Consider the following 23,673-nt stretch of genomic DNA (forward strand, 5'->3'; position numbering starts at 1 on the left):
ATCGAATAATTCGAAAATATCGAATACCTGCATTCCGATCGAAGCGAATAACGAATAGAGAGCTATTCGATCGAATATTCGACAATACCGAATATTCGCCCATCCCTAATTTTTTCCTCTCTTGTCTTCAGTTTCTTTCTGTAGGGGGTTCCCCTTCGACACAAGTTAGCATTGCGAAAATGCTGACTTCAAGCTCTGCCCTGCATTAAGTTGGATGGGATGAAGTGGATGATAGTTTTTTTTGTTTCTTTCATACGAAAAAACAAGAAATGAAAATTGGTGCACCCTGCACCACAGCCTTGCAACAAAGGGGAAAGAAAATTTTGGGGTATGACCCCGCTGAGATTCTGTGAATTTCAGTACGCACCAACTGAGGTCATTATCCACGAAAATTAAATTGATTGGCAAAAATTGTTGTTGCCAGTAGCCAAAATTATTTATTTCATTAAACGTTGCATCAAGCGTCAGCCAGTCGCCCTATGCGGCTACCTGCTGCTTCAGTGTATAACTATGCATATGCAGGTAGTATCCCCAACTGAAGCACACACGAACTCTTGTTTGAACCCGCGGCTATGGTATAAAAAGTGTTCCATAATGGCTTCCCTCTTGCAAGAGACCGGTGTGTTTTAATTTTCCCTAAAACAAGCCAACCCACTTTCATTCAGTGGCTAGGCAGAGTGACTCTTGATAATGAACAGTGACAAATAAAACATATCTTCACTGCGGCCGTTCCTGCATTGATGATGCAGGGAAAAATATTACAGCTGTTCCACTCAATGCGAAAGCTGTCGGAAGTGCAGACCAGTGATTCGCCATAATGGGCTGTAGCGCAGTTACCCGCTCACTGCTACCGCCCATCACGCTCTTCGCCGCCCTGTCTCACTCTTCTCTTGATGAAAGGAACGGACGTTTGTCCAATGCAATTCAAATTTCCCTCCTCCGCAGTGCTCTCGCGCCCCCTGCCTAAAACAGCGCTAGCTGGAGTTCTGTTCTTTTTGTGCTTGCTTTTCCTCCCGCACGTGCCGGCGTTGCACTGGCACTTCTTTTCGCTTGCTATCGTAAAAACCAACCCCACGAGCGTTCCTAACTAAATGAAGGCGGACCCTGACAGTTAATTACGAATATTTCGCCTCAAATGTACCCATAGTTTTCTTTGCGCTAAACAATGGGTAGACGTATGACAAGCGCTAGCAGTTCATGAGTTTCAAACGGTTATGACTATATAAACCGCTTGGTTTTCAAAGCCTCTGGGGGACGCTGCTACAACGGGACGCCACTACGGGAGTACGCCGTGTGGCTCTACTTGGGTCCAGCGAGCAAGCTACGACAGGGCGAGCTCCTAAAGTACTCTGCACTTTAAAGAACGCACACACATTGGAACAACGGAGAAAACAATCAGACCCACCAGTAACCACGGCCGAGACACAAACGTGGGCGCAGCCGTTGTAGCAGCACTTGCGAACGTCGGGGCAGTCAGCATCCACGCGGCAGACGTCGCGGCAGTCGGCTCGCACCACGGCCGCCGGCTGGGCTTCGACTTCCGCTACGGGACAGTGTCCGGGCTTGCTCACTGGCCAACGACAAGAAACCACGTGTCAATTCACTGGTATTTGCGCATTCCAAAGAGGAATGAAATGAAAGCCACAAAAGGAAGGGTACGGCATGCCTCTTTTGTCCATAACTGCCTTTTTTTCGTTTTTTAAGGTGTAAATATACACAGTAAATCTTTCTATTTTTATTGTATTCATACATAGACAAAGTCATCGGCAACGGTTATTGGCAGACCAGAAAACAATAAAGACAAGATGGGTACTCTTGCGCCATACAATTTGCTGGCCTCCACAAATTTTAAATAAAACGAATAAATCACAGCTGAACCTCGGTATACTGAACCTTGATTTAACAAAATTTGTGCCTTTTTTTTTAAATCTTGGCCAAACTGAATTATTGGTGCTTTAATGAACTTCACATGCGACAATACCACCCCATTATAATAAGACTTGGCTGCAAGCAGAAGGCTAATTTAAATGCTTCTTAAAGGGACAATAAGGCCCCTTGCAACTTCTGTTACCCTGCCCATTATGTCATATTCTACTGAAAGTAAAACTCAAAGCCCTAGGCTTGTGCAAATATTCGAGCACTTTAAATATTCGAACGAATATTACAGTATTCGAATCCACTTAGAACCGAACTTAAAATTTTCGAAATTTCGAAGTATTCGGGGTGAACGAATATTAAAACAGCTTTCAAGTACTATGAGAAGTTTAGGTTTCGTTAGGCAAGCTGCAGTACCATTGACATCAGGCTTACATCTCGACTACATGTGGAGCCAAGACAAGATAAGCCACATTCAGAGCATTGTCATAACTATCTTACGCGTGCACGTTTGTCAATGTAATCAAGGCTTCCGTCTCTTTGTTTAAAACAATAAAACAGTAACGAAACGATGTGTTTGGTTATCGTGTGGCACGCGAGCAGTAAGCAGGTGTTGATCGCACTTGTAACTAGTAGAAGGGAGTGCCTTCTTCACTGCATGCGGAGCTGCTAGTCTTTATGCCATTATTTTTTTACTTGAAATATGTTACCAAATGATTTTCCGAGATTTTTTATGCATGTATGTGTTGTAGGTTGTTATCTGTGTAGAAGGGAGCAGCTTCTTCTCCAACTTGTCTATACACAGAAAATGTTTTTACTGGTTAAGCTATGTTATCACAGGATTCGTGGGTGATGCCTTTGTATGTTGTAATCTTAGCAATAAAAAATTTTGGCATAGAGCAACTTTAAACTACTCAGTATGGTTCTTCGAACACCACACAACTATTCGAGTTCACTTTGACAGTATTCGACCCAAAGGACTATTCGCTTCGAATTCGCTTCAAACTAAAATATTACTGTTCGCACAAGCCCACAAATCCTCCTTGTTATGAGAAAGAAAGTTAAAATGCAAAGCTGCCTCGACCGTGTGGGAATGGTGCAACCGGATAGACGCCAGTTTCATAATGCCGGGGGCTCACGTTCAATTCGGATCACAGGAAGCGTTTCTTTTTTGAGGCGCTTGACGTGCCTTCGCTTGTCAGCATCATCATCATCATCGTTTTGTGAAACCCACTGTGTAAAGTTGGCTTTCATGCAGTGCATTTTGACGCAACGTCGAACGCCATCAGAGAGGCATAGAAAGCATTGCCTTAAAAAAAAAAGACAGAGGCGGTTCGGTGAACAAGTACAAATTCCCCCTCGACTTGTTCATTTATAAACAGAGAACTGATCGTTAAAGAGAAGCAAACAAAACAATAAGACATATTCGCTTTGGAAACAGATACTTCATCTGCCGTAGGCATACCTAAAGTTAAAGAACGGCTTTCTTAACAGCTAGGCCTTACATATCCACTTGCTACTGAAGGAGAGGCAAAATCTCGAAAGAATGCTCACCAAGTCGACAGATGGGCCGGTAGTTGGGCCGGCCGTCTGCACTCCGGTACGCTTCGATTCTGCACAGCTCTTCTTCTCGGCACGAGAAGGTCTGCACGGTAAACAAGGCAGCTGAGGTTAGCACATGTTTGTTAACTAGCACGACATTTCTGTAAGTCATTCCACTTGCCACAATTTGCCTCTTTGTAGAAAGTTGGGCAACTACAACAAGATGGAAAAAATCAGGAATGGCGACGTATATTAGTGAAGGCTACGTTCTCCCAGAACTTCTGTCGCAAAGCAGCCAAGGCCAATCGCTGCGTTTCTGTACACTGGTCCTTCATGCTACCTGCACATATGTTCTCAACTGCTGGTGCGACGCAGCACCCAAATCTTCCTGAAAAGCAACACATGTGACATGCTGCCACAATCTGAACTGCAGTGACTAGTTTTAAGACGAAAGCTCTAGATTCTAATGTTTCGTAGGATGACTGAGGTTCAGGAAATCATCGTGGGGTACACAAGATTGCACAAAAGATGGGAGCACACGCCGAGAAAAAGAAACAGCTTAATTGAAGGAGGGTTCCGGAAAAGGACAGGGGACCATACACCGTAGAAAAAAAAGAAATAATGGAAGGGGGGAGGCAGAAAACAAAAATGACAAGAAAGAAAAACTAGTCGAGTGGTCAGCGCAAAAACCAAAAACGACAGAGTCATTTTGCCTGAGCACACAGCCCATCTGCCGAGGCAAACAGTGATTTAATTCCCCATCCGCCTTGTCTCTTTTCTTCAAACTTGTTACTGACGCATTACTAAAATTAGAGTTTTGCTGTTTGTGTGGTGGGGAGTAAACGATTTCTTTCTCATAATTTTATTGTAGATATAGACTGTACCCCATGAGAGAGCTTGCAAGTACATTTCCAGTGTCATTGCACAGGGTGTGATGGCTCTTCCCTAACAAAAAAAACTCCCCCCACCTCCCCGAAGGGGATCGTGCGGAAATGCGAATGCATTGGGTGCACCGATGAGTGCGCTGCGGCAAGCAGTAACGGAGAGAGGCGTGTGCTCCACTGCATTTATATACATTTTCCGAGCGCAGCGAGCGGAGAGAGGGTACGCGGAGAGGAGAGAGAGACCCGCGCAACACGCCCGCCCCGCGCGTGAGCTCTCTCTCCCGCCGAGCTCCGCGATGCGAGCGCCCTCACACGCCCGAGCGCGCTCCTCCTCTCCACTCACTCTCCGCTACTCCGCCCGAGCTCCGCGATGCGAGCGCCCTCACACGCCCGAGCGCGCTCCTCCTCTCCCCTTGCCCTCCGCTACTCCCGCCCGAGCTACCACCTGCTCCGGTTGCTAGGCGCGCCACAGCTGTTGCTAGGGGCGAGGAGGAGCGCGGAGAGTTAACACCTGCGGGCGCACGCCGACGGAGCACGACAACCCCCGACTAAGAAATGCATTCGCATTTAAGCCGCGCCGAGACGACGACGATGACGACGAAGGCAGAACTACGAGGCGCGCGCTCACGTGCGCTCGCGCTGGAGGAAAGACGACGACGAAGACGACGAAGGCAGAACTACGAGGCGCGCTGACGTGCGCTCGCGCTGACGTGCGCTCACGCTGGAGGAATGCAGGCGCACGCCGACGGAGCACGACAACCCCCGACTAAGAAATGCATTCGCATTTAAAAAATTAAACCTTTAATTATTACACTACATTCCTAGGATGGTTGAAGTGGAAAAAAAGCTGCTCCTTAAAATAAATGGTGTTTGATTAGAGATACAGCTGGAAAAGCCAGAGTCGACCTCTGTGAGAAACCTATTCAGATGCCAAAGGAAAGTGAGCTGTCGTTTTTAGAACCACAAAATGTGAAAAAGCGACAGGAATTGGTGTGCATAAAATCTGAGTAAACAGAAAAATGGGAGTGGAACAAGAGGCGTCATTACGCTTAGAAATCATCATCATCTTCATCACCATCAGTGATTGTCTCGAGCTGCCACCTTCAAAGCACTCCCGAAGCTTACAACAAGGCTTCAGAGTTTCCTACAAATATATACTACAGGAATCTGTTGCTGCAATGGCGTGCCGTCATGGGCGCCGCCACAGAAGCTAGAAGCGTCCTCTCCTACTTGGTCTGGCTTGCCACACGGCTTCTTTTTGCGCCTGAAGCTGAAGTCAACAAAGAAGGGTTACATACCTTTTCATTGTTTGTCTTACATCAAATGAAACTTCTGAAAAAATTCCTCACAAATGTATATTTGGAGCACCACTATTCTATCGATAACACGCAAAGCAGTCTTTTACAATAATACCGCTGTTTTCTTTGCAACCAGAGGCCACTTTTCAAGAGGACTGTGATTTGGGCGAGTTGGTGAATGTTCATGATTGACAATCCAGCGCGCGAAAACACGGCACAAAAAAGAACGAGAGTTAGACAGGACAGGCCACTTTTCAGCCTGTTCGAGAGATGTGCCAGGGTTAAGTGGAACATGCCCGCTCGGTACATGCCGGCACGCCCGCTGAAGCAAGGTTCGCATAGACAGTGGTGGAAGATTTCCCTTTGGTATATTGGCCTCGAGGACATACCGTGGCGCCACCTACGAGTGACGTCACTTGTAGGACGCCGAAACGTGTTGTCGTCTGCTACAACACATTTACCGTGCGTATGCGGAAGCGTGTTTTTTTGTTGTGGCCACCGTCTCGCCCGCTCCTTGTGGATTTGATGCAAATTACCAAAAAAGTTGCCTGTAAACCAAATAATTCGGGCAAGCAATCAGCGACTCGCTTGTTCCCGGCGACACCGCGCGTTTGGGTACTTGCTACGAACGCGACCCACAGCTCTTACATACGCAGCAAGCTAACGCCAAGGACGATGCAACTGATGCCGAGAAAAGTACGCTGTAAATTCATTATGAAATACTTGTGGCGGGACATGTGCGTGCAAGCAAACACCTTGTAACAGCAACGGAAACGCGTCGCTCACTTATGATCTCACCGCGCGAACTGCTCGTATATTGCCCGATGAATGACGCGAGAACGGTGATCAGATTGCTTCGCCGCACATGCTTAAAAGTATTGTTATGGTCTGCAGTTTGGCTTAATCAGTGCCTATTTCCCCTACGATGTTTTTATAGTCATGCCAGGATTTGATTTACGATCACTGCCGTAGCCTGTACTCTGCACGGCTGATGTTTACTTTTCGCGACTTGTCCGCAATGTATGAACGGTATGAACGCGAGTTTTTAACGCCTTCGAGCGGGTTCGGACAAGGCTATATTTAGTTTTCATTAGGTGCTCGGCGTGGTAATTTATAATTGCAGCGTGTTTTACACGCTGCAATTATAAATTACACGCTACAATAAGCCGGCATTTCTCAAGCATCAATTTCGAAACTCACGACTGCTCACAGAAGGCGAGGCGCTGCGTACGAGGCGAAACACGTCGTTAATGATTTCGGGTAATGGGGATATTTCGAATAGGAGAACCGAGTGTTTGGGGCCCCGAAGAAGTTAGAGGAACCCAAACGCAACACGCGCGTGCGCGACGGGAGGGCCTTCGCCAACAGCTCGCAGCCGGCTACGGATGCACGTAATCGGATGTTGGGAACTTTAGGCTTGGCGTCGCAGCGGATATTTCATCGCCGTTAGAGTTGCAAGTGACAGTCCCTAACAGAACGTTTCACCGCGCTGGGAACTCTGAAAGCGCGGTGATTTCCGTTGAAGCGATCTACGATCAAGATACCTGCACGGCCTCGGCCGATTCTTGCGCGCAAGCATAGCCACCCTTCGGCCGATCGCCGCACCGTGCGTGAACGGGTCGGCGCTGCCGGGACCGACCTCCGTGGCCGGTCGGCGTAAATCGCGGCAGATATTTGAGCATCGCTTTGAAAACCACAGCTGGTGACACTACCTATCAGAATTTTTCATCACACTAACATCCACTTTCACCAATCTGGAACTTCTTTTCCACGACTTGTGTGATTTTAAAAAGCGGCGACAAGTTGTTGCTGCCGCGACCTGCGTCGGTCCGAGCCGCACCGTCGGCTGTGCGGGCAGACACGGCGGGTGCGTGTGCTTCTGCGAGCAGTTAACGCTTTACGATTTCCTGCTTTATACATTTCTTGCAAACAAGGGAAATCTAGAAACTTCACTCGGCGATCGTCTAGAACAAGCCGCTGCTTACGCTTCGGTCGCATGCGTAGTGCACGCTCATGGTGGTTGCGGATAATCTACCACAGTTGATACGGTTATACAGTCACCATTAGGTCGAACTGCGCTTGACGCACTGAGAATTAACTTCAAACGAAGGAAATTAACACGAAAATACTTTTAGAACGCGCTTCCTAAGCGAAGTGTCACGCGCTGCACGCCAACTACGCAGCAAGATAGGAACGGTGATCCTACAAGTGACGTCAAAACGATCGCAGCGCCGGCCTTTCCAGTGGTGGGCCTCGCGGCCAATATTAGCATGAAACTCTACTACGCCTGAGGTGCGTTCATCCACCCACTCTTCCTTCACCCACCTCGCAGGGGTTACTGCATCGGCACTGGACACATCCCCGATGGTCCACCGTCTGGTTCTTGCCCAGTGGGCACTGGAGCTCCTCGCAGTTGGACGGCAGGCACTCCGGGGCCGCCGTCTGCCGCGGGAGCGGCTCCGTCGCTTGCACCTCGTTCGGCACCGGTGTGACCGTCATGGTCGGCTTGATGCGCGGGTCCAATCCCTCGCCCGAATCCGGGGGCTCCCTTGGCGTTGGTGGCAGCCCCGGCACCATCCGCGCCTTGTCCTCGTCCAATTCAGAGTCAGATGAGTCCACTGCGAGTTTTGCAAGTTAGCTGGCCACAGAATTCCGTACTAATACCCTATATACTAGAAAGAGAACTGTCACTGACGTGCCGTGCACCTCTGGGGGGCGCCATGACAGCTCACAGTTGGTCTCTCTTACTTGCCAGACGTCAATAGTTCTGAGCACTGTGCGGGCAGTCTAGAAGTGCTCCCGCAATCAAAATATTATTGGCAAAAATATGCAGAATGCTCTAAAGCAGGCATGGGCAGTCAAAAATGATAAACTGGAGAGACCTCGTGTTTCATTTTTACATAGCCTTGCCTCCAACATTACTTCTTCCCGCTCCGATAGCAATGACAGCAACATTTTTAGCTTGCCTTACACGAAGCTTTTTAAAAAATCCGTCTTGACTTAATATTTTAGCAGTTACACTTTTGTATTGATAAAAAAACTAGTATTTGGCAACAGTATTGTGGTTTTTTACAGCCACGGACAACTCCCAAGTTTGTTTGCAAGCCATGCCAAGTAAAAATGAAACACTTCAGAGCACAGGACACGACGACACCTCATTGAAAGGCAGCTCGTGTAGAGACTTGCTCCACGTTTCCCTCTAGTGTGAAACTCTATGCACCACAGAGCAGAACCCTGTCAGGCATTCATCAACGCTTGCGATATCTGTAACGAGGGTACATAAATGTCATTTTGCAGCGACAAGCTATTAAGCCAAGTTGTAATGAGTAGACGAGTTTTGGTAGTCACAGCCCATTCAGCAAAACATGATTGCACAATGCGTTTGCATAAAAATACCCAGTGTTCTTTTCTTTTTTTCAGAGCACTGCAGTTCAGTGTGCTTACCAAAGCAGGTGGTGGCAAGTAGAGTAAACAACAGAAAAATAAAAAAAAGAGATGCTCCAAATTTGCAGAAAAATTATCAGCTTCAGAAAAGTTGCACAGAGTAGAAAAATTAGGAACGCTGAAGCCTTCAAAGCGTTAGTTCAAGCAAGTATCGGGGCAAATGAAAACCTGTGACGACGACGTGTTGTTGTGCTGAAGTATATAATGTAGCCTTTCTCGAGATTGATCTTTATTCTACACGCACTCCTACATGAGCCGTTCCCACTGATGGTTCGACGAGAGTCTGTTTCTCTATTGAGTGTCTCATTCCATCAAAACAGCTCTTTACTTACAAAAACAAACAACGGCTGACCAGACTAGCCTTAAACAGCCCTAAGAAGCAGGGCACATTATACTGGCCTCTCTACCTTCCGAGAAGTTCCTTTGTCCAGGTTCATTACTACCAGCTACACATTGCAGCAATATGAGCCACAGCAGAACGTTGCAAGGGTGCAATGATGCTGGCGTCGGAAGTGACTCTGTTATAATTGGCAAGGACTGCAGCCACCAGCAGCACTTTGCAAAGTGCCTCCATGACATCAGCTGAGGGACTCTAGCATTTTCTGTCTCCTTCACATGTACCCACTACCTAATGAGACACCACCTCCTTCAAGTCCAAGTCCACTTAGTTGATAACTCGTTTCTGACCTAGAACCCGCCACAAAGCCAGGATGGCCATTTTGTACCAACGTTACGTGGAAAAAGTCCAATTGCTTGGCAAACTATATGCGTCAAATGAGTGAGCCGTGGATTTTAGAATACATGATAAACCTCTCTTATCAAGGTCACTTGCTTCCTCCTGGTAAGCACTGACAGCACTGTAGTGACGTTTGCCAATGGCCTGTCGTAACAGTAGACCAAGGAGCAGTCATTTTTATGTTTATCGCCCGCCATTATTTCAAAACGCCATTAGTCATTGCCTGTCTAAGGCAAATAACGGCTTCATTCGTTCCCAACTTGCAAATTTTACCCCAACCATAGAAGCAGCCAATGCCCTCTTCCAATGCACATATAATTTGTGTAAACTCTGATGTTATATGTAACTGCTTCACATTGTTTGTGTACAACCGTGATACACTGAAATACGAACGGAGCGCATGGCTTTCAGTACATGCCGCGCATCCTGGCGAGGAGCCGTGTGTACACAGTAGGAACACGTTACGAGAGTTCGTGTCCAACCTTGGTATGGAAAAACCATTGTTGGGCATGTGAGCATTTTGGTTTGTCTGACCGTTGCGTCCGGCGCACAGTCGTGCACGCGTTATCTAATTTTGTCGCTGCACAGAGTGAAAATGGAAAGGATGGAAAGGCGATGGTCTTTCCGTACCAAGGTCGGTCCCGAATGCTCGTAACTTGTTCCCACTGTGCATACGCGTCCTGTCACCAGGATACGCGGTATGTATTGAAAGCCCCATGCTCCGCGGTTCGTATTTCAATGTATCACGATTGTACGTGTCGTATTCTCCTCAGAGCCCTTCCCTCCTGGTTATAAGCCTATCACTCTTCAACATGTATCTCTTTGAGCTTATTTCGGTGAATCTTGAGGTTACCCGGTATCTGCCCCATAGGCAAAAATCTACACATTTTCTTTGTGCGGCAAAAAAGAAAAAACTTTGTGTTTGTCTCCTGCGACTGCTGTTTTCTGCAGTGAACGTCTTTCCGGTTGCCGGTTTCTAAACATGGTTCAGCCTCTCACCCCTGCTCAGTCCTAGAGCTCAGGAGTTCTGTTAGGGCCTAGACGGGACCTCTGTCAACCATAAAATTTCAGCAGCTACGTTGCAGATACTCATCGCAGTTGCATTTGAATGCCCTGGGACTGTGCCACCACCACTTTCATGCCTGGCCAAAGTGGTGACGCATGCCCGGACCCACGCGAGCAGCAAGGCAGACGACGCTGTGGTTAGCAAGACTAGTCCCCACAAACGGCATGCAAGCACAGCATCCTCATCGGGCAAATATGTCAGCAGTGATTGCAAGCAGCAGCAGCAGCTACGTCGGCCGCCACCTACTTGTGACCCCCTGGCAGAAGCTCATGCAGATCTCCTTCGTCTTGAAGCGGTTCGTATTGCCCTCGCAGCCTGTGTACACGAAAGGCAGGCACCGGCCCGTCTTTGCGTCGTAGAACCACCGGGCATGCACCTCACGGCATTGGCCAGGTTCCACCATCATCTTGCACACCACCGCTGCGACAAGTTTCGGGTTTTTTTTTTTCTTCTGTCATGTACGGGGCATGCCACATGCACCTCGTGCCAAACAAAAATCTCTCCCATAGAAGTTCAGTCGAAATTCTCTGTTACTGCCTCTCACAGATGAATGGAAGCTGCCAAGTGCAGCCAGCAGGAATGGCAAAAACAAAGGGCAGGAGCAACAAGCGCTTCCCCTAGGTCCATTCACTCCTTCGTCACTGTCGCTTACACGTCACACTCAACGCTTTCCTAAATAAGCTTCAGATGACATCTGGCGTGCAAGCTGATCTGCACACTGTCTGTTCTCCTGCTTTCTACAGTGGAACCCTGATGATACGTCCCACGGCCTTACGCTGACATCTTTTACACCAATTAGCCACCCTGTCCCGACCTTCTTTTATTCTAAACCCCCATTTGACGTTGCTCAATGTGCAAAGCCCCGCAGGCAGGCCAGACCACTTGCTACTTGCTGGAGAGATGCAAGCAAGCAGGCGGGTACTGGCAGGCGGTAGTTAAATTTCGATGGCCCCACGCGGCAGCAGAACGCCAACACGCCAACCGCGCGAAGACAAAGTCCAGGTGGCTCGTGGGTCGTACATTTGAAGCTAGCATTGCGCCGGCAAACGTAAAAACATGTACGACTCAACCCCACGGTGATGCAACCCAACACTCGCTTTCCTCGCCCACTTGATCAAAGTTTCTTCCTCTCACGACACTCCCTCTCCCCTTTCTCCCCTTCTCTGATCTCTGCTTATCAGTGTTTTTCAAAGACGTGTTGTTGCCCTGTTTTCCTTACTTTCCCACGTTTTTTTTCAATCACTGCCTTGTACTATAGTTTGGTTTGTTTGCCCTTGGCAGTTCCACACTCTCACCTTTTCCCCTCTCAATTTGCTCGGCCGCTTCGGCCTCCCAATTTATCTTGCGCCCACGCGGCACAAGGCTGGCAGCCTAGCGCAGACGCCGTGGATCGGAGGGTGACCCAAAATAGGCACTTCTTTTTTTAAAAAAACTAAATTTTAGCTAGGGGCTCACAAATTATGCAAGAACACACTAAATATAGTACTTTTTTTTAGCTCACCTGTCACGTTACACCGTCGACTAGGGCGGCATTTACCCCTACCGTGATCATACGACACCCCGGTCATACGACGCTTTTGCACGGTCCCTTGAAAGTCGTATTATGGGTAGGGGTGTGCGAATACTCGAATATTCGAATACAAATTGAATAGTGCTTCCGCAAATAATTTGATTCACGAATCGAATATCCACTATTCAATTTTTCGAATAGTCGAGTGGAGTTTCCGAATGTTCCTTGGCTTCACGAAAACGAGAGACGTCGGCGCACGCTAACGCACTGCTGCTACACCGTCTACTCGGCAAGTTTCATCCTAACCGCACTTTCGACAAGTGCGCCTTGCAGAGGCCATAAATTTTATCCCGCTGCACGGAGTAATCTGCGATTGCATTGATGTGATCTTTTTTTCAAGCCGTTGACGCCGACTTAGGCCGCCATTTTGAATTCTGCGACTGGATGTTTACATGCTAGAGCAGCTTCTGGTAAAGACCGCCGCCGTTTTGACAGCACTTATGTTAATTTGAAATCAAAAGTGGTTCTAGCTGTTTTTAGTGCAGTTGGTGTATGGTTACTGCATGTTTACTTGTTTTTTTAGACCACAGTGGATAGCGCAGGCTTGTCCACGACGACTGTAGTGCAAGCTTTCCTCTCGCTATGCATTATTCATGCTTCGCGTTGCACATGTGCTTCCGAAGAACTGCCTCATCGTGGCCCATGATTGTGGTTGTGCCGTGTTTTCATGTCTTATTGTTCATGCCTGCAAAGGGCTCGCTTCTGAGTTACGGAGCGCTCTATAGTCGTTCCCTATGATTGCATTACAGCAATTCTAGTGGAAGGGTTCTTTTTTTTAAATCCAAATGCGTATAGTGCCCGCTTCGGATTCCTGGAGTACCGCCGACGCGAGTTCAAAAGTGCGTTTTCCGGGTTGAAAAACAATGCCATGTCTCCTGAACATGTGAAGTTGCGTCTGCTTTTGCACAAAAATGTGTAAAAAATCGAGGCCTGTAAAAAAAAAGTTGATATTCGATATTCGATTCGATACTCAGCTTTTTTTTTTTGCAAATTCAATTCGATATTCGATTTGAAAGTTACTATTCGGTAGGGGTGTGCGAATATCAATTTTTTAATTTTGAAGCGAATTCGAATAATAAAAACAAAGTTCGAATCGAATCGAATATTTTTCGAATATTTTTCGAATACGAATACTTATTGTTTTTTGTAAAATTAAAGTTTTCACCATCTAGAGACACAAAAACTGCAACTTTATTGCACAACAAATCATACTAAGTAAAATTAGAAATTACACAATACCATTGCACTGAACAGGTTAAGGTCTGCACTCACTTAAATGTTAACATGGAGAAAGGTTAACTGCTCGACATGTTCGGGGAGCGGTGACAACCTTCTGCTCGTCACGACTCCACCAGATACCGAAAACAGCCGCTCACTTGAGACACTAGTGGCTGGCATGCTCGAGCTCGTGCACATTGCCGCGCGCTGATACAGTAAAATCTCGATGATACTAATCTCGCGGGACCGCGAAAAATATTCGTATCATCCGAAATTCGTATGAACCAACACAGACCAAAAAATTGAGCGCTGAAAAAAGTTTTCGTTTATTTCTTCTCTTACTTTCGCGTGAAGAAATTCATGATTTTTTCTGCTTTTTTTAACCCCCATGTCGCAAAGCAGTCCTTTCTGGAGCACGTAAAGCTTCGCGCTCGTCTCCTCACTTGCTGTGCCCAAGCTCGCTACACGCCGCAACAGTCAAGCGTGAACCGCATATATGGTGCGTTTTTGCACGCGATTCGCTCGCCTCGGCTCTGCGAGCGGTGTATTTTCACGCCCGCATCGACGATTTCGCGCCCGCAGTAGCGCCTACCTCGGTCAGAAAATGACTCACGACGCACGCGGCAGAATGGAGGAGCCTGACTACTTGCGATGAGATCGAGACAGCCGGCTTGGCTCCGCCGGAGATGGTTAGGCTTAGCACCACGGCAAATATTTTACGGGCGCTTTCTAGCGGCGCGGATGATGTTTTATAGTACCGTTTTCGCATGCATTATCAGCTCCTTTACCGCACAAGCAACTTCGTGTCTCCCTTGAGCCGCATTTTAAAGAGCGGTTAGAAGCGGTCGCTCGAGCGCCTGCGCCACTTCGCGGCTGGAGCCGACGCCATGTTGACGCCGCCGGCCGCGCCGCGCGCAGCGTGGGAGTGGTTTCCCGGCGGTGTCAGCGCGCGTTGGGCGTGCGCAGAGCGTTTTCGCGAGCAGAAAACAACAACCCCGATACAGTCTGCGAAAGCACGTACCGTTCGCCGTGTATATGCTTCGCCACTTTGCTGCTGAGACACGCTCCAATTTTCTTTTTTTTTTTTAGTTTTGGGTGGTTCGAATATTTCGAACCATAAAAGTGTCATTCGAATCGAATCGAATACCAAAAAATTCGAATCGAATATTCGAAGTTTCGAATATTCGCACACCCCTACTATTCGGCATTCGCACACCCCTAATTATCAGGGCTCCACTGTAGCTCTTTTTTCACTCTAACTAATTGTTTTCACTATGTTAACATAAACTAGGTTATGGGGGACTTAAAAGTTTTACAGAGTGATGAGTCTGCACAGCCCCCCCTCCCCCTCGCCCACGAAAGTACGCACATCCCAGTTCTGGCCTGAAACGAGTTCGAGAAAGGTTGCTGAAAAAAAAGGTAATGGTGCTGTGGAAATAGAATGAACGATATCTCTGCCTTGAGCAATTAAGAGATGCCATCTTTTGCAACAAAGTAAATACGGCGAAGAGCATACTGACTACAAATCAAGTAGTATGCACCTATGCAGAGGCATGAACACTAGAACAAGCGCAGTTAGGATTAAAAAGAAATGCTAGACAACTGGCAGCAGATGATGTAGGCAAACTGTTAATAATACAATCTCCGAGAGGAACGGTTAATGCATTAGGGAAACACAAAAGGACTGCCACCATGGTCAGAGATAAGTCACAGCAAAGGTGCACTGGGTGTCATGCACACATTACCAACACCATTGCAAGCAACTAAAACTACTATTCTACAAAAGCCAGGAGATTTTACAAAAGTGCACAGAGCACATTTTTAATGCGCTGATGTAGATGGAATCAGCGTGGGAGAAGGGAGAGGTTACCTTTGGGAATACGTCCAGGTTTAGGGGTGCGTCGGTTGGGGGGGACTATTTCAGGGAGAAGGGAGAAATAAAAATACGTCAGGAACAGGACAATTCAATCACCATCATCGACACAAGCTTCAACATGCACCAAGTTAAAAGCAGTAGTGAATGTGGCAAAGTCAGCCTGAAGCCGGCGGTGAGACGTACACGTGCTTTGCATGCAGCAGTGCGCTTCGCTTCCTAGAAAGAGACAGTGTTTTAAAAACTCATTGAAAACCCAGGCGGTGGGCACATAATTCGTTTGACGAACTTAAAGGGGTCCTGAAATACCTTCCGCCGATGCGTGGATGTACATGTAACCAAATAAAGCAATGTATTAGCAAAATCCTCCCGCAAAAATTTTGTTGAAGCGATGAGTATTAGCTGAGAAATCGTAAATCAAAAACCACGTATTATCGTCGCGCCGCGTTTCCTCCTCCTTTCAACTTCCTCTCCGCTATTGACGGCGAGTGAGCCTTCCCTCCCATGATGCTGCGCTCCTCGGCGGTGACGTACTTCCGCTATTGCGCTGCTCACACAGCCGTCTGCTACGGGCAAGCTTTTTTGACACCATGAATCCCGCTCTCCGCTCAAGGCTGGAAAAGCGAACGAAAAATCTGGCCGCATGTGTGCGGCGGCCTGGCCTTGCCCTTTCGCGGTGTACGTTGCTGCAGAACTTTGCTACCGGCGGCACGCGACTCTTTATCGGCGGCACACTCGCAGCCGCACGGGGAGGATCCTGCACTCGCTCCCTTGGATGCACAGCGCACTGTTTATCCAAAAAGCGCCGTATCAGACGTGGCCCCGCTGGTGCCGGGTCTTATTTTGTGGCGGTGGTAATTCCTGGCGGCGGCATGTGAAAAAGACATTTTAAACCGATACAGAACCCGTGCACAAAACGCCAGTTCAGCTTGGGGCGACGCGTGGTGGAGAGCGGCAACGTTGCCAAAACATGCTCCTCCGCGGCTCTGAGCTTTCTAGCGCTGGAGCGAGCACCATTTCTTTGACAATATCAAACATCGGTTGCCCTAGAAACAAGGCACAAACCGCTCTAGAAGTCAGTTACGGTTGCGTGATCCCGGTTCAGCTTGGGGCCCCACCTCGCGGCATATGGGCACTGCAGGCATACTACTCACTCCCATTTGGAAGTGCGAGATGCGTTTGGCATTACAGGAGGCGATGGTGTTTGTTGTCATGTGGACGCCTTTGTTTCGCGATGAAATGCGACGTTGTGCTTCTGCGGGTGGATAGTGCTTCCCATGGTCTGGATTATCTTTCTCAAGCGGCGTACGACTCAACCTCGCATGGCGTTTGTGCAGTGTGCGTGGCTAAAAGCCATCTCGGCTTGTGTACCAGAGTTAAGTGACTTGCTGTTCGTCCCCGCAAACCACGCGCGAGGTGAGTGCCGAATTTACGAGGGGCAGGAGGAGGCAACCTATCGTCTGTCAATCGCGGTTCGGACTTGCAACGCATGTTGTGACGTTGTGTTCGTTCGAAATGCATCTCTGGATTGTTTGGAAGTTGAATAAAATGTATGCGTCAAACCCGGGCATTCGGCTCAGGGCGTTCTCTGCGATTGCAAGAAAGAAGTGCCACGGGGCTTCAACGCTTTCTTTATGGAACGCACTCACGTAAGATAAAATCCACGTCGTGTTATGGCCCTGTTGCATTCAATACAAACGGTTAAGCGTTTGTTTACACTTGTTTCGTTTGTCGTAAAATGTCAAAGCACTCCGGCACTCCGCCGGCAGATCAGCCGGCGAGCCGACGCTGAGCAGATGACTCATCTCTTTGCCGGAAGTGCGTGAAAAAGCCGCCCAATAGCAGGATGTCTAGCTCATGACGAACATCTGGGAATCGATGATGTAGACATGTGAAGATGGCGGCGTCCAAAAACACGAAGGAAAGGGTGAGAAAAAAGCGACAAACTTTGCAACAAAAGTGTGAGCTTTCCGCTGCGCGTAAAAGATTAATACTTGGCACAGACGATGTTGACGACCCAATCTAACGATTGCGCTAGTCAATTTAGTGTGCTCAAAACGCCTTTCAGGGCCCCTTTAAAGCGAGCCGGGTTTGAGGCTACAATAGACTGATTGAATGGCAGGGGAGTGCATTCGGCGGAGAGAAGTTCTCTTATCACTTGCATTTGGCACAAAGGCTGCATGCCCAAGGTGCCCTATCTTATCACAGGCCATATGAGAGGTGCCCATCTTGCTGCTGAAGCAAGAAGGAGTATAGCTAAGGTGGCCAAATGTAGTGGCCCCCTTTTTTTCTGTGAGGGATTAAAAATGGTGGCTGGTAAATGCCTACTCCAAGGTTGCATTGGCCAGCATATTGGAACGGTGGTTAAGCGTAATGTCTATCCTCTAGATTTAAAGAAATGTCTGGCAGTTTCCAAAAAGATGGTTAGCACACGTTAATTTGAGTCAGACCTGGAGCATTAGGCACACATACCCATTGCAGGTGTTAAGCGAAGTACCGATATTTGTAGTTTCGAATTACCCGCAAATCTTACTCTTGGGAAATTGAATTTCAATTTATTTGTGCCGTCATTATTCAATTCGACTTTGAAGACGAAATAGTTAACCTCGGCTCCAAATGCATGCTCTTAGACTTCCACGTTCGCTTCTCCTCCCCCTCGACATCACCAGGACGAAGGACATTATAGTACGACCCGCGTGCACGCATGAAAGGGGAGCAACCGCAGCCACGGCCCCTAATTGTTTTTTGTTTGATTTGTTTTTCACTTCAAACTCGCGTGGCCGAGGAGCCGACATTTCACTGTTAGAGACACCAATGCTGACACAAACACTCACTCAATGGAGCATTTAATGTTTTCGCATTAATAACGCCACACCCCCTCCTTCCTAAATGACCAGCCACCATGACTGAATAACTGCGCAACGTCGAGCAGGGAACGAGCATGCAGCGCTCACCGGGTGGCACGAAGTTGGTGCAGCGCTGCTCGCAGAGCTCTCGGGACTCAAAGCGGTTGTCGTTGCCCTCGCAGCCGCCGTAGGTGAAGTTGCGGCACTCACGGGCGTACGAATCGTAGTACCACATGGGCAGCACACCGTAGCAGGGGCCAGGCTGCTTGGGCTGGGCGCACGCATCTGCAGGGAAGGAGGTCAGGAAAAGAAGGCGCTCTTTAGCAAGACGGCAATTCGATGTCAGCTGGAGACGACTTGGACAAAGCTCCTTCTTTGTGCCGCACATTCTTCAGGAAAGAAGGATGCGGTTTTTACCGCATCCCTCTTTGAAACAATAAAACAAAGACAAACAAAAAACACAGAAACTATAAAAATAAGAAATCTATTATTATAAAAACTATTTTAATTAGAGTTACACCTCGTTACAACGAGACGTTCTATAATAAAATAATGGATACAATGAGCACATCGTAATTACCTTCGGAAGTCACCATAGAAAGCGATGTATTTAAAACCTTATTTTAATGAGATAAAATTTGCCCGCTACGGGATATGACGGACAAATTTCAAGAGGAAATGCAATTTTGAGCCAATTTAGAAATGGCGCAATGCGGATATGTGTGATGGTGTGCAAGGTGACAGCTTTATTTAGCAGCTCAAAACTCCCGGCATGCATCCTTCAGCAACACGTGCAGAGCAGGATGGCATGCCACGCGTTCGCTGCCCCCGCAAGGCCATTCCTACTTTCTTCTCGCTGCACACACCACGCAGGCAATGCATGCGGCGCACATGGCCCCAGCGTGCCTGCCTGCACCTGTTGTCACTCACCAATGTGTGCCATGGGATCTGCATTCTTGAAGTCATGTGCATGTTTCTGTGGAGTGCTTCAGTCTTATTTTTTATCGTGATGCCCGTGTGATTCGATCAAAATGAACACACCTGGCGAGAAACGAGACAGACTTAACACTAGACCAGGAGGCAGCTACGATAAAAGCCCTCACATCGGACCTGGAGCTGAGTGAGTCATCATTTGTATCAAGAAGATGCATCAACGTCTCATTGCGTACTTTGCAGCTAAGCCTGTTTGGAATATCAGTTCTGTATTTAGAACTGCAATAAAGTAGGTACGTGGCTTCTCCTTTTTATCTCCGGAAGGCGGTTATTTTGTTGTGTACCGCCATGCGGCGAGATGCAGTTTCACCCGCTATTTGTCTTGGGTAGGTACAGTGCATAATATTTGCAGTAGATGCCCACTACAGATATAACGAAATATTGCTTAGGACAAGCAGATCGCGATGCCCCTTCAACTTAGTTATGATGAGGTTAAACTGTACAAGGCTGTCTCAAGCCAAATGAGAAAACAAATTAGAAAAGAAATTGGAAAGAAAAAATTGAAAACAAATGGTTAACCGAAGCACTCATCAGGGTGTAGTGATTGCAAAACTATAAGTGTCCAATTGCTGAATGTGTTCTCCCACTATTATCATGATCCTATCATCCTTACAATTTTTTTTCGTCCACTCTTGGTTGCTATGACTCAGCACACATCCACGTTCGCATCGTCAAGCAAAGGGAAACTTAGTTGAAGCACACCTTGATAACCACCTAATCACTGCTTCTCTCAATAGCATGCCTAGTCTGCTCACGGAGGCATCATCACTACACGTCTCCAACAAATATTTCTAAGTGAAAGGCAGGAACCTATTTAATACGTCCACCTTTAGCCTTTCCTTCTTTTCCATTTGGTAATGGCACGTAATACTGAAGGGGTTGGCCATGGCTTGAGGTTTGTCTAACCAGTAAAAAGGTGTTTTTTAGAATTGGAAATTAGGGATGGATAATAAAAATAATTAGCAGTGGCTTAGCTCGGCTAAGCCACTGTTCACCCTCGCATGATCACCAAGTGGAACGGGCCGCCATGTGCGGAACGAAGGTTGGCGAAGACGCTGGGCGCGTGGGGTGTGTGAGAGACGCCGGGCAGCGAGCAACATTCTGGGCGCCGTGTGACGTACTGCTCCTCGCACATGCGCAGCACGGCTCTCCAAGAGCCACGCGAAACTGCTCAACCTCGGCCAGTGTAGCTCACGCTACAAAAAACCCATACCCTTTGCATCTTTTTATGCTTCTTCCGACTGCTATGACTTGGCACATATATGCACCAATGCATCACAAAGCAAAGAGGCCACTCAGTGGAAATGTGCTTCCTACCTGAGTGCTATTTCTTTAATTATAATGCTCACATTACTCATGAATAATGGTGCTCCATTGCTGACATGTCAGTAGCGCAGTGTTGAGCGTGAGTTGTTTTGACACGACCAAAGCTCTGCCACGGCTCACCCACTAGCACATTTGGTTAGGCAACTAGTAGTAGTAATAAAAGGGCTTTATTTCAAAGAGAAACCAGTGTGGTTCCTCATTCCAGGAGCCCAAATTAGGGATGACTTTTGGTTGAGTTGGCGCTCCCATTTCTGACACGTCAGTAGCAGAGTGTTGAGCGTGGGTTGTTTTGACACGACCAAAGCTCTGCCACAGTTAAGCCGCTAGCACACTGGATTAGGCAACTAGTAGTAGTAATAAAAGGGCTTTATTTCAAAGAGAAACCAGTGTGGTTCCTCATTCCAGGAGCCCAAATTAAGGATGACTTTTGGTTGAGTTTGCGCTCTCATTTCTGACACGTCAGTAGCAGAGTGTTGAGCGTGGGTTGTTTTGACACGACCAATGCTCTGCCACTAGCACACTGGCACTGGGGGCAACTGGCCCTGTGATAAAAGCAAAGCACCAGAAAAAATAGCAATTCAGGAACACAGGCTCACCAAGTGGCGTGACACGGTCCACAGGCTGCTCGGTGGGCAGTGGGGCCCCCTTGCGGCAGCGCCCCTCGCAGGATTCCCGGTCGTTAAAGCGGTTGGCGTTGCCCTGGCAGCCACTGTAGGCAAACTCGTGGCACCGGTCCGTCTCGGGATCGTAGAACCACTGGACAAACTGGCCGCTGCACGGACCCGGAACCTTGGGCAGGGTGCACAGGTCTGCAAGGGGAATAGCACCAGGGAACAAACAACGCGTCAGGTCTGGAATGCCTGTGTTCAAATTGCCCAATCAAGCGACCCAGAAGCACACATTTAAAAAATAACTTGGGGACTCCAGTGCTTTCAAGCATCAATAAGACAACGCACTAGTATCAGTAGGGCTTGGGCCCATGTGTCAAGTTAAGTGCAGGTGGTTGTGCAGCATAGTTGCTGCATTTGCGCTGCATAGTTGCTGCACAAATACAGCATTTGCCGCATTTGTAGAAAAAGAGACATGCACATCTTACTGCTAAGCTTTTCTGTCAGCATTTCTCACTGGCCATCTCTGGCTCATTGTCATTACTGCTATGACTTATAGCCAAGTACTACATCTTGGGCAGCATAACATGAGAAGCACCATTGGAAAGAGTTCCGGGCTATGTGCTACCGGAAAAATGTTGACATTTGTGTCCCCGTTTCGGGTTATATATTCCACTCCATCATCTTAGATTGTGTTGTGTGTCTACACCTCACTGAAGAGGTTACTGCTATGAACGAATCGTAGAAGAAGCAGAGGACCAGTCAGGTCTTGCTCAAATTTTTACACTTGGACACGTCCTGAAAAAAAAATTAACTTGAATTTGAAAACAAAAAAAGAAAGAAAGAAGGAAAGCACAATCATCGATTTAGGCATCAGACTTTTGGACCCTGGTGAACAGTTAGGCAGAGGAGGCCAAGGGCAATGATAGGCAAGAAAGCAAGACTATTAGAGTAAACCCTAGTAAGTATATCACCCCGGCTTGCACAGTAGCTTATGTTAACTACAAGGTAGCGATGACAAATCCCCAAAGATTCCCAGCTTTATTGTGAATGGTTAAGCCTAGCTGCCATTTTGAATGCACAGTATTTTTCCCTCCCCTCCAGGTAGAGCTCAATTTAAACAAGGTCCCGGTTGTGAATGGTTAAGCCTAGCTGCCATTTTGAATGCACAGTATTTTTGCCTCCCCTCCAGGTAGAGCTTAATTGAAACAAGGTCCCGGTTGTGAATGGTTAAGCCTAGCTGCCATTTTGAATCTACAGTATTTTTGCCTCCCCTCCAGGTAGAGCTTAAAGAGGTTGTGAAGAGATGTTCAAAAAAATTTTGTTGTGTGTGTGCTTATATAAACGTGGAACCTTGATAAACAAACAATGCATACCCGGTTCGTTGCCCAATATCGGCAAATAGAAAAACAAATGCAGTCACGGTTTCACCGAGGCTCTCCTCCTCAACTCGTGAAGTGACGTTTCAGTAAGTCAGTAAGAAGCCAATCACAGTTCCCCCTCGTCTGCACAATATGTCGGCATAGAGCAGGCTCACAAAGGGTTAGATAAAGCTACAACATCGGCGCCATGATGAAACTCGCCCAGAACTGAACGGGAGATGTCTGATCTCTGATACGACTGATCAACATGGTCAAACTTTCAGTCAACAACGCGGGCGAGTGGCGCAGGCAGAAGTAACCGCGTTTAATCTAAACTGGGCAAGCGTAAACTGCTTACACTGTTTCACACGAGTCTAAACTGTTGTTTCGCTAGCAGATATTCTGAACTATGGCTTCTCACGGTTGGCGCGTTGGCGTACTGCTTCCACGTAGGGCCGATGAAGGTTAACTCCCGCTAATGAGTACCTGCCTGCTTGCTTACATCCTTTCAGCAATTGGTCTTGCCTTCATGCGGACCTTGTGGGGACCCTTGTTTCCTTATGCCTCACCTGCACATGTTTCCGCGAGCTGGGAGCCGCCATTTTGGGTAGCCGACGCGTCACGTAGGTCGTGTCCTTTTCATAACCCCGCGCAACGCGCCGAACCGGCTCGCCGTGAACGTGCGCGCGAGGGCGCGGGGGAAGGAGGACCAGTTTGCCACCTTCCTTCGCGCCACCCTCTCCCCGACCTGGGGAAGACCTCCTCTCCCCTCCGAGCTGACCTGTGGGACGAACGAGCGCTCTGGCAGGGAGTCGACTGGGCGATTTGGTCGGAGTCGGTTGGCTCGGCTGTGCCTACGCCGAATGCCCCGATGACGGTGAACCCAGTTGGCTCCAAGGACTCTGCCGAGAGATTCTGCCCTGATCGGTCGCCTCGGGATGCCTCCCCTGCTCCCGCGGCCGTGATGACGGATATCAAGGTCTGAGCCCAACGGCTTGAGCGAGCGACAGGAGCCACTGTCTCCCCGCGAGCG

General features: G+C 48.1%; 1 protein-coding gene across 3 annotated transcripts in view; it reads right to left on the bottom strand.

The window, feature by feature from the left end:
- The window catches only part of LOC144150127 (papilin-like), a 247,241-nt gene that overhangs the window by 17,113 nt on the left and 206,455 nt on the right, over positions 1–23,673 (bottom strand). For 2 of the 3 annotated variants that reach the window (XM_077681954.1, XM_077681953.1), the window contains exons 31-37: positions 21,268–21,480; positions 18,461–18,637; positions 15,504–15,548; positions 11,092–11,265; positions 7,925–8,217; positions 3,430–3,520; positions 1,406–1,570 (exon numbers count right to left, since the gene is read on the bottom strand). In XM_077681954.1, the coding sequence (XP_077538080.1) occupies positions 1,406–1,570; positions 3,430–3,520; positions 7,925–8,217; positions 11,092–11,265; positions 15,504–15,548; positions 18,461–18,637; positions 21,268–21,480 (1,158 nt within the window). The remainder of the gene's footprint in view (positions 1–1,405; positions 1,571–3,429; positions 3,521–7,924; positions 8,218–11,091; positions 11,266–15,503; positions 15,549–18,460; positions 18,638–21,267; positions 21,481–23,673) is intronic. The other variant, XM_077681955.1, reaches the window with a different exon arrangement.

The sequence above is a fragment of the Haemaphysalis longicornis genome, unplaced genomic scaffold (genome assembly GCF_048455015.1).
Source record: "Haemaphysalis longicornis isolate Haplotype H1 unplaced genomic scaffold, Haemaphysalis longicornis Haplotype H1 scaffold_8, whole genome shotgun sequence".
In the NCBI taxonomy this organism is placed as follows: Eukaryota; Metazoa; Arthropoda; class Arachnida; order Ixodida; family Ixodidae; genus Haemaphysalis; species Haemaphysalis longicornis.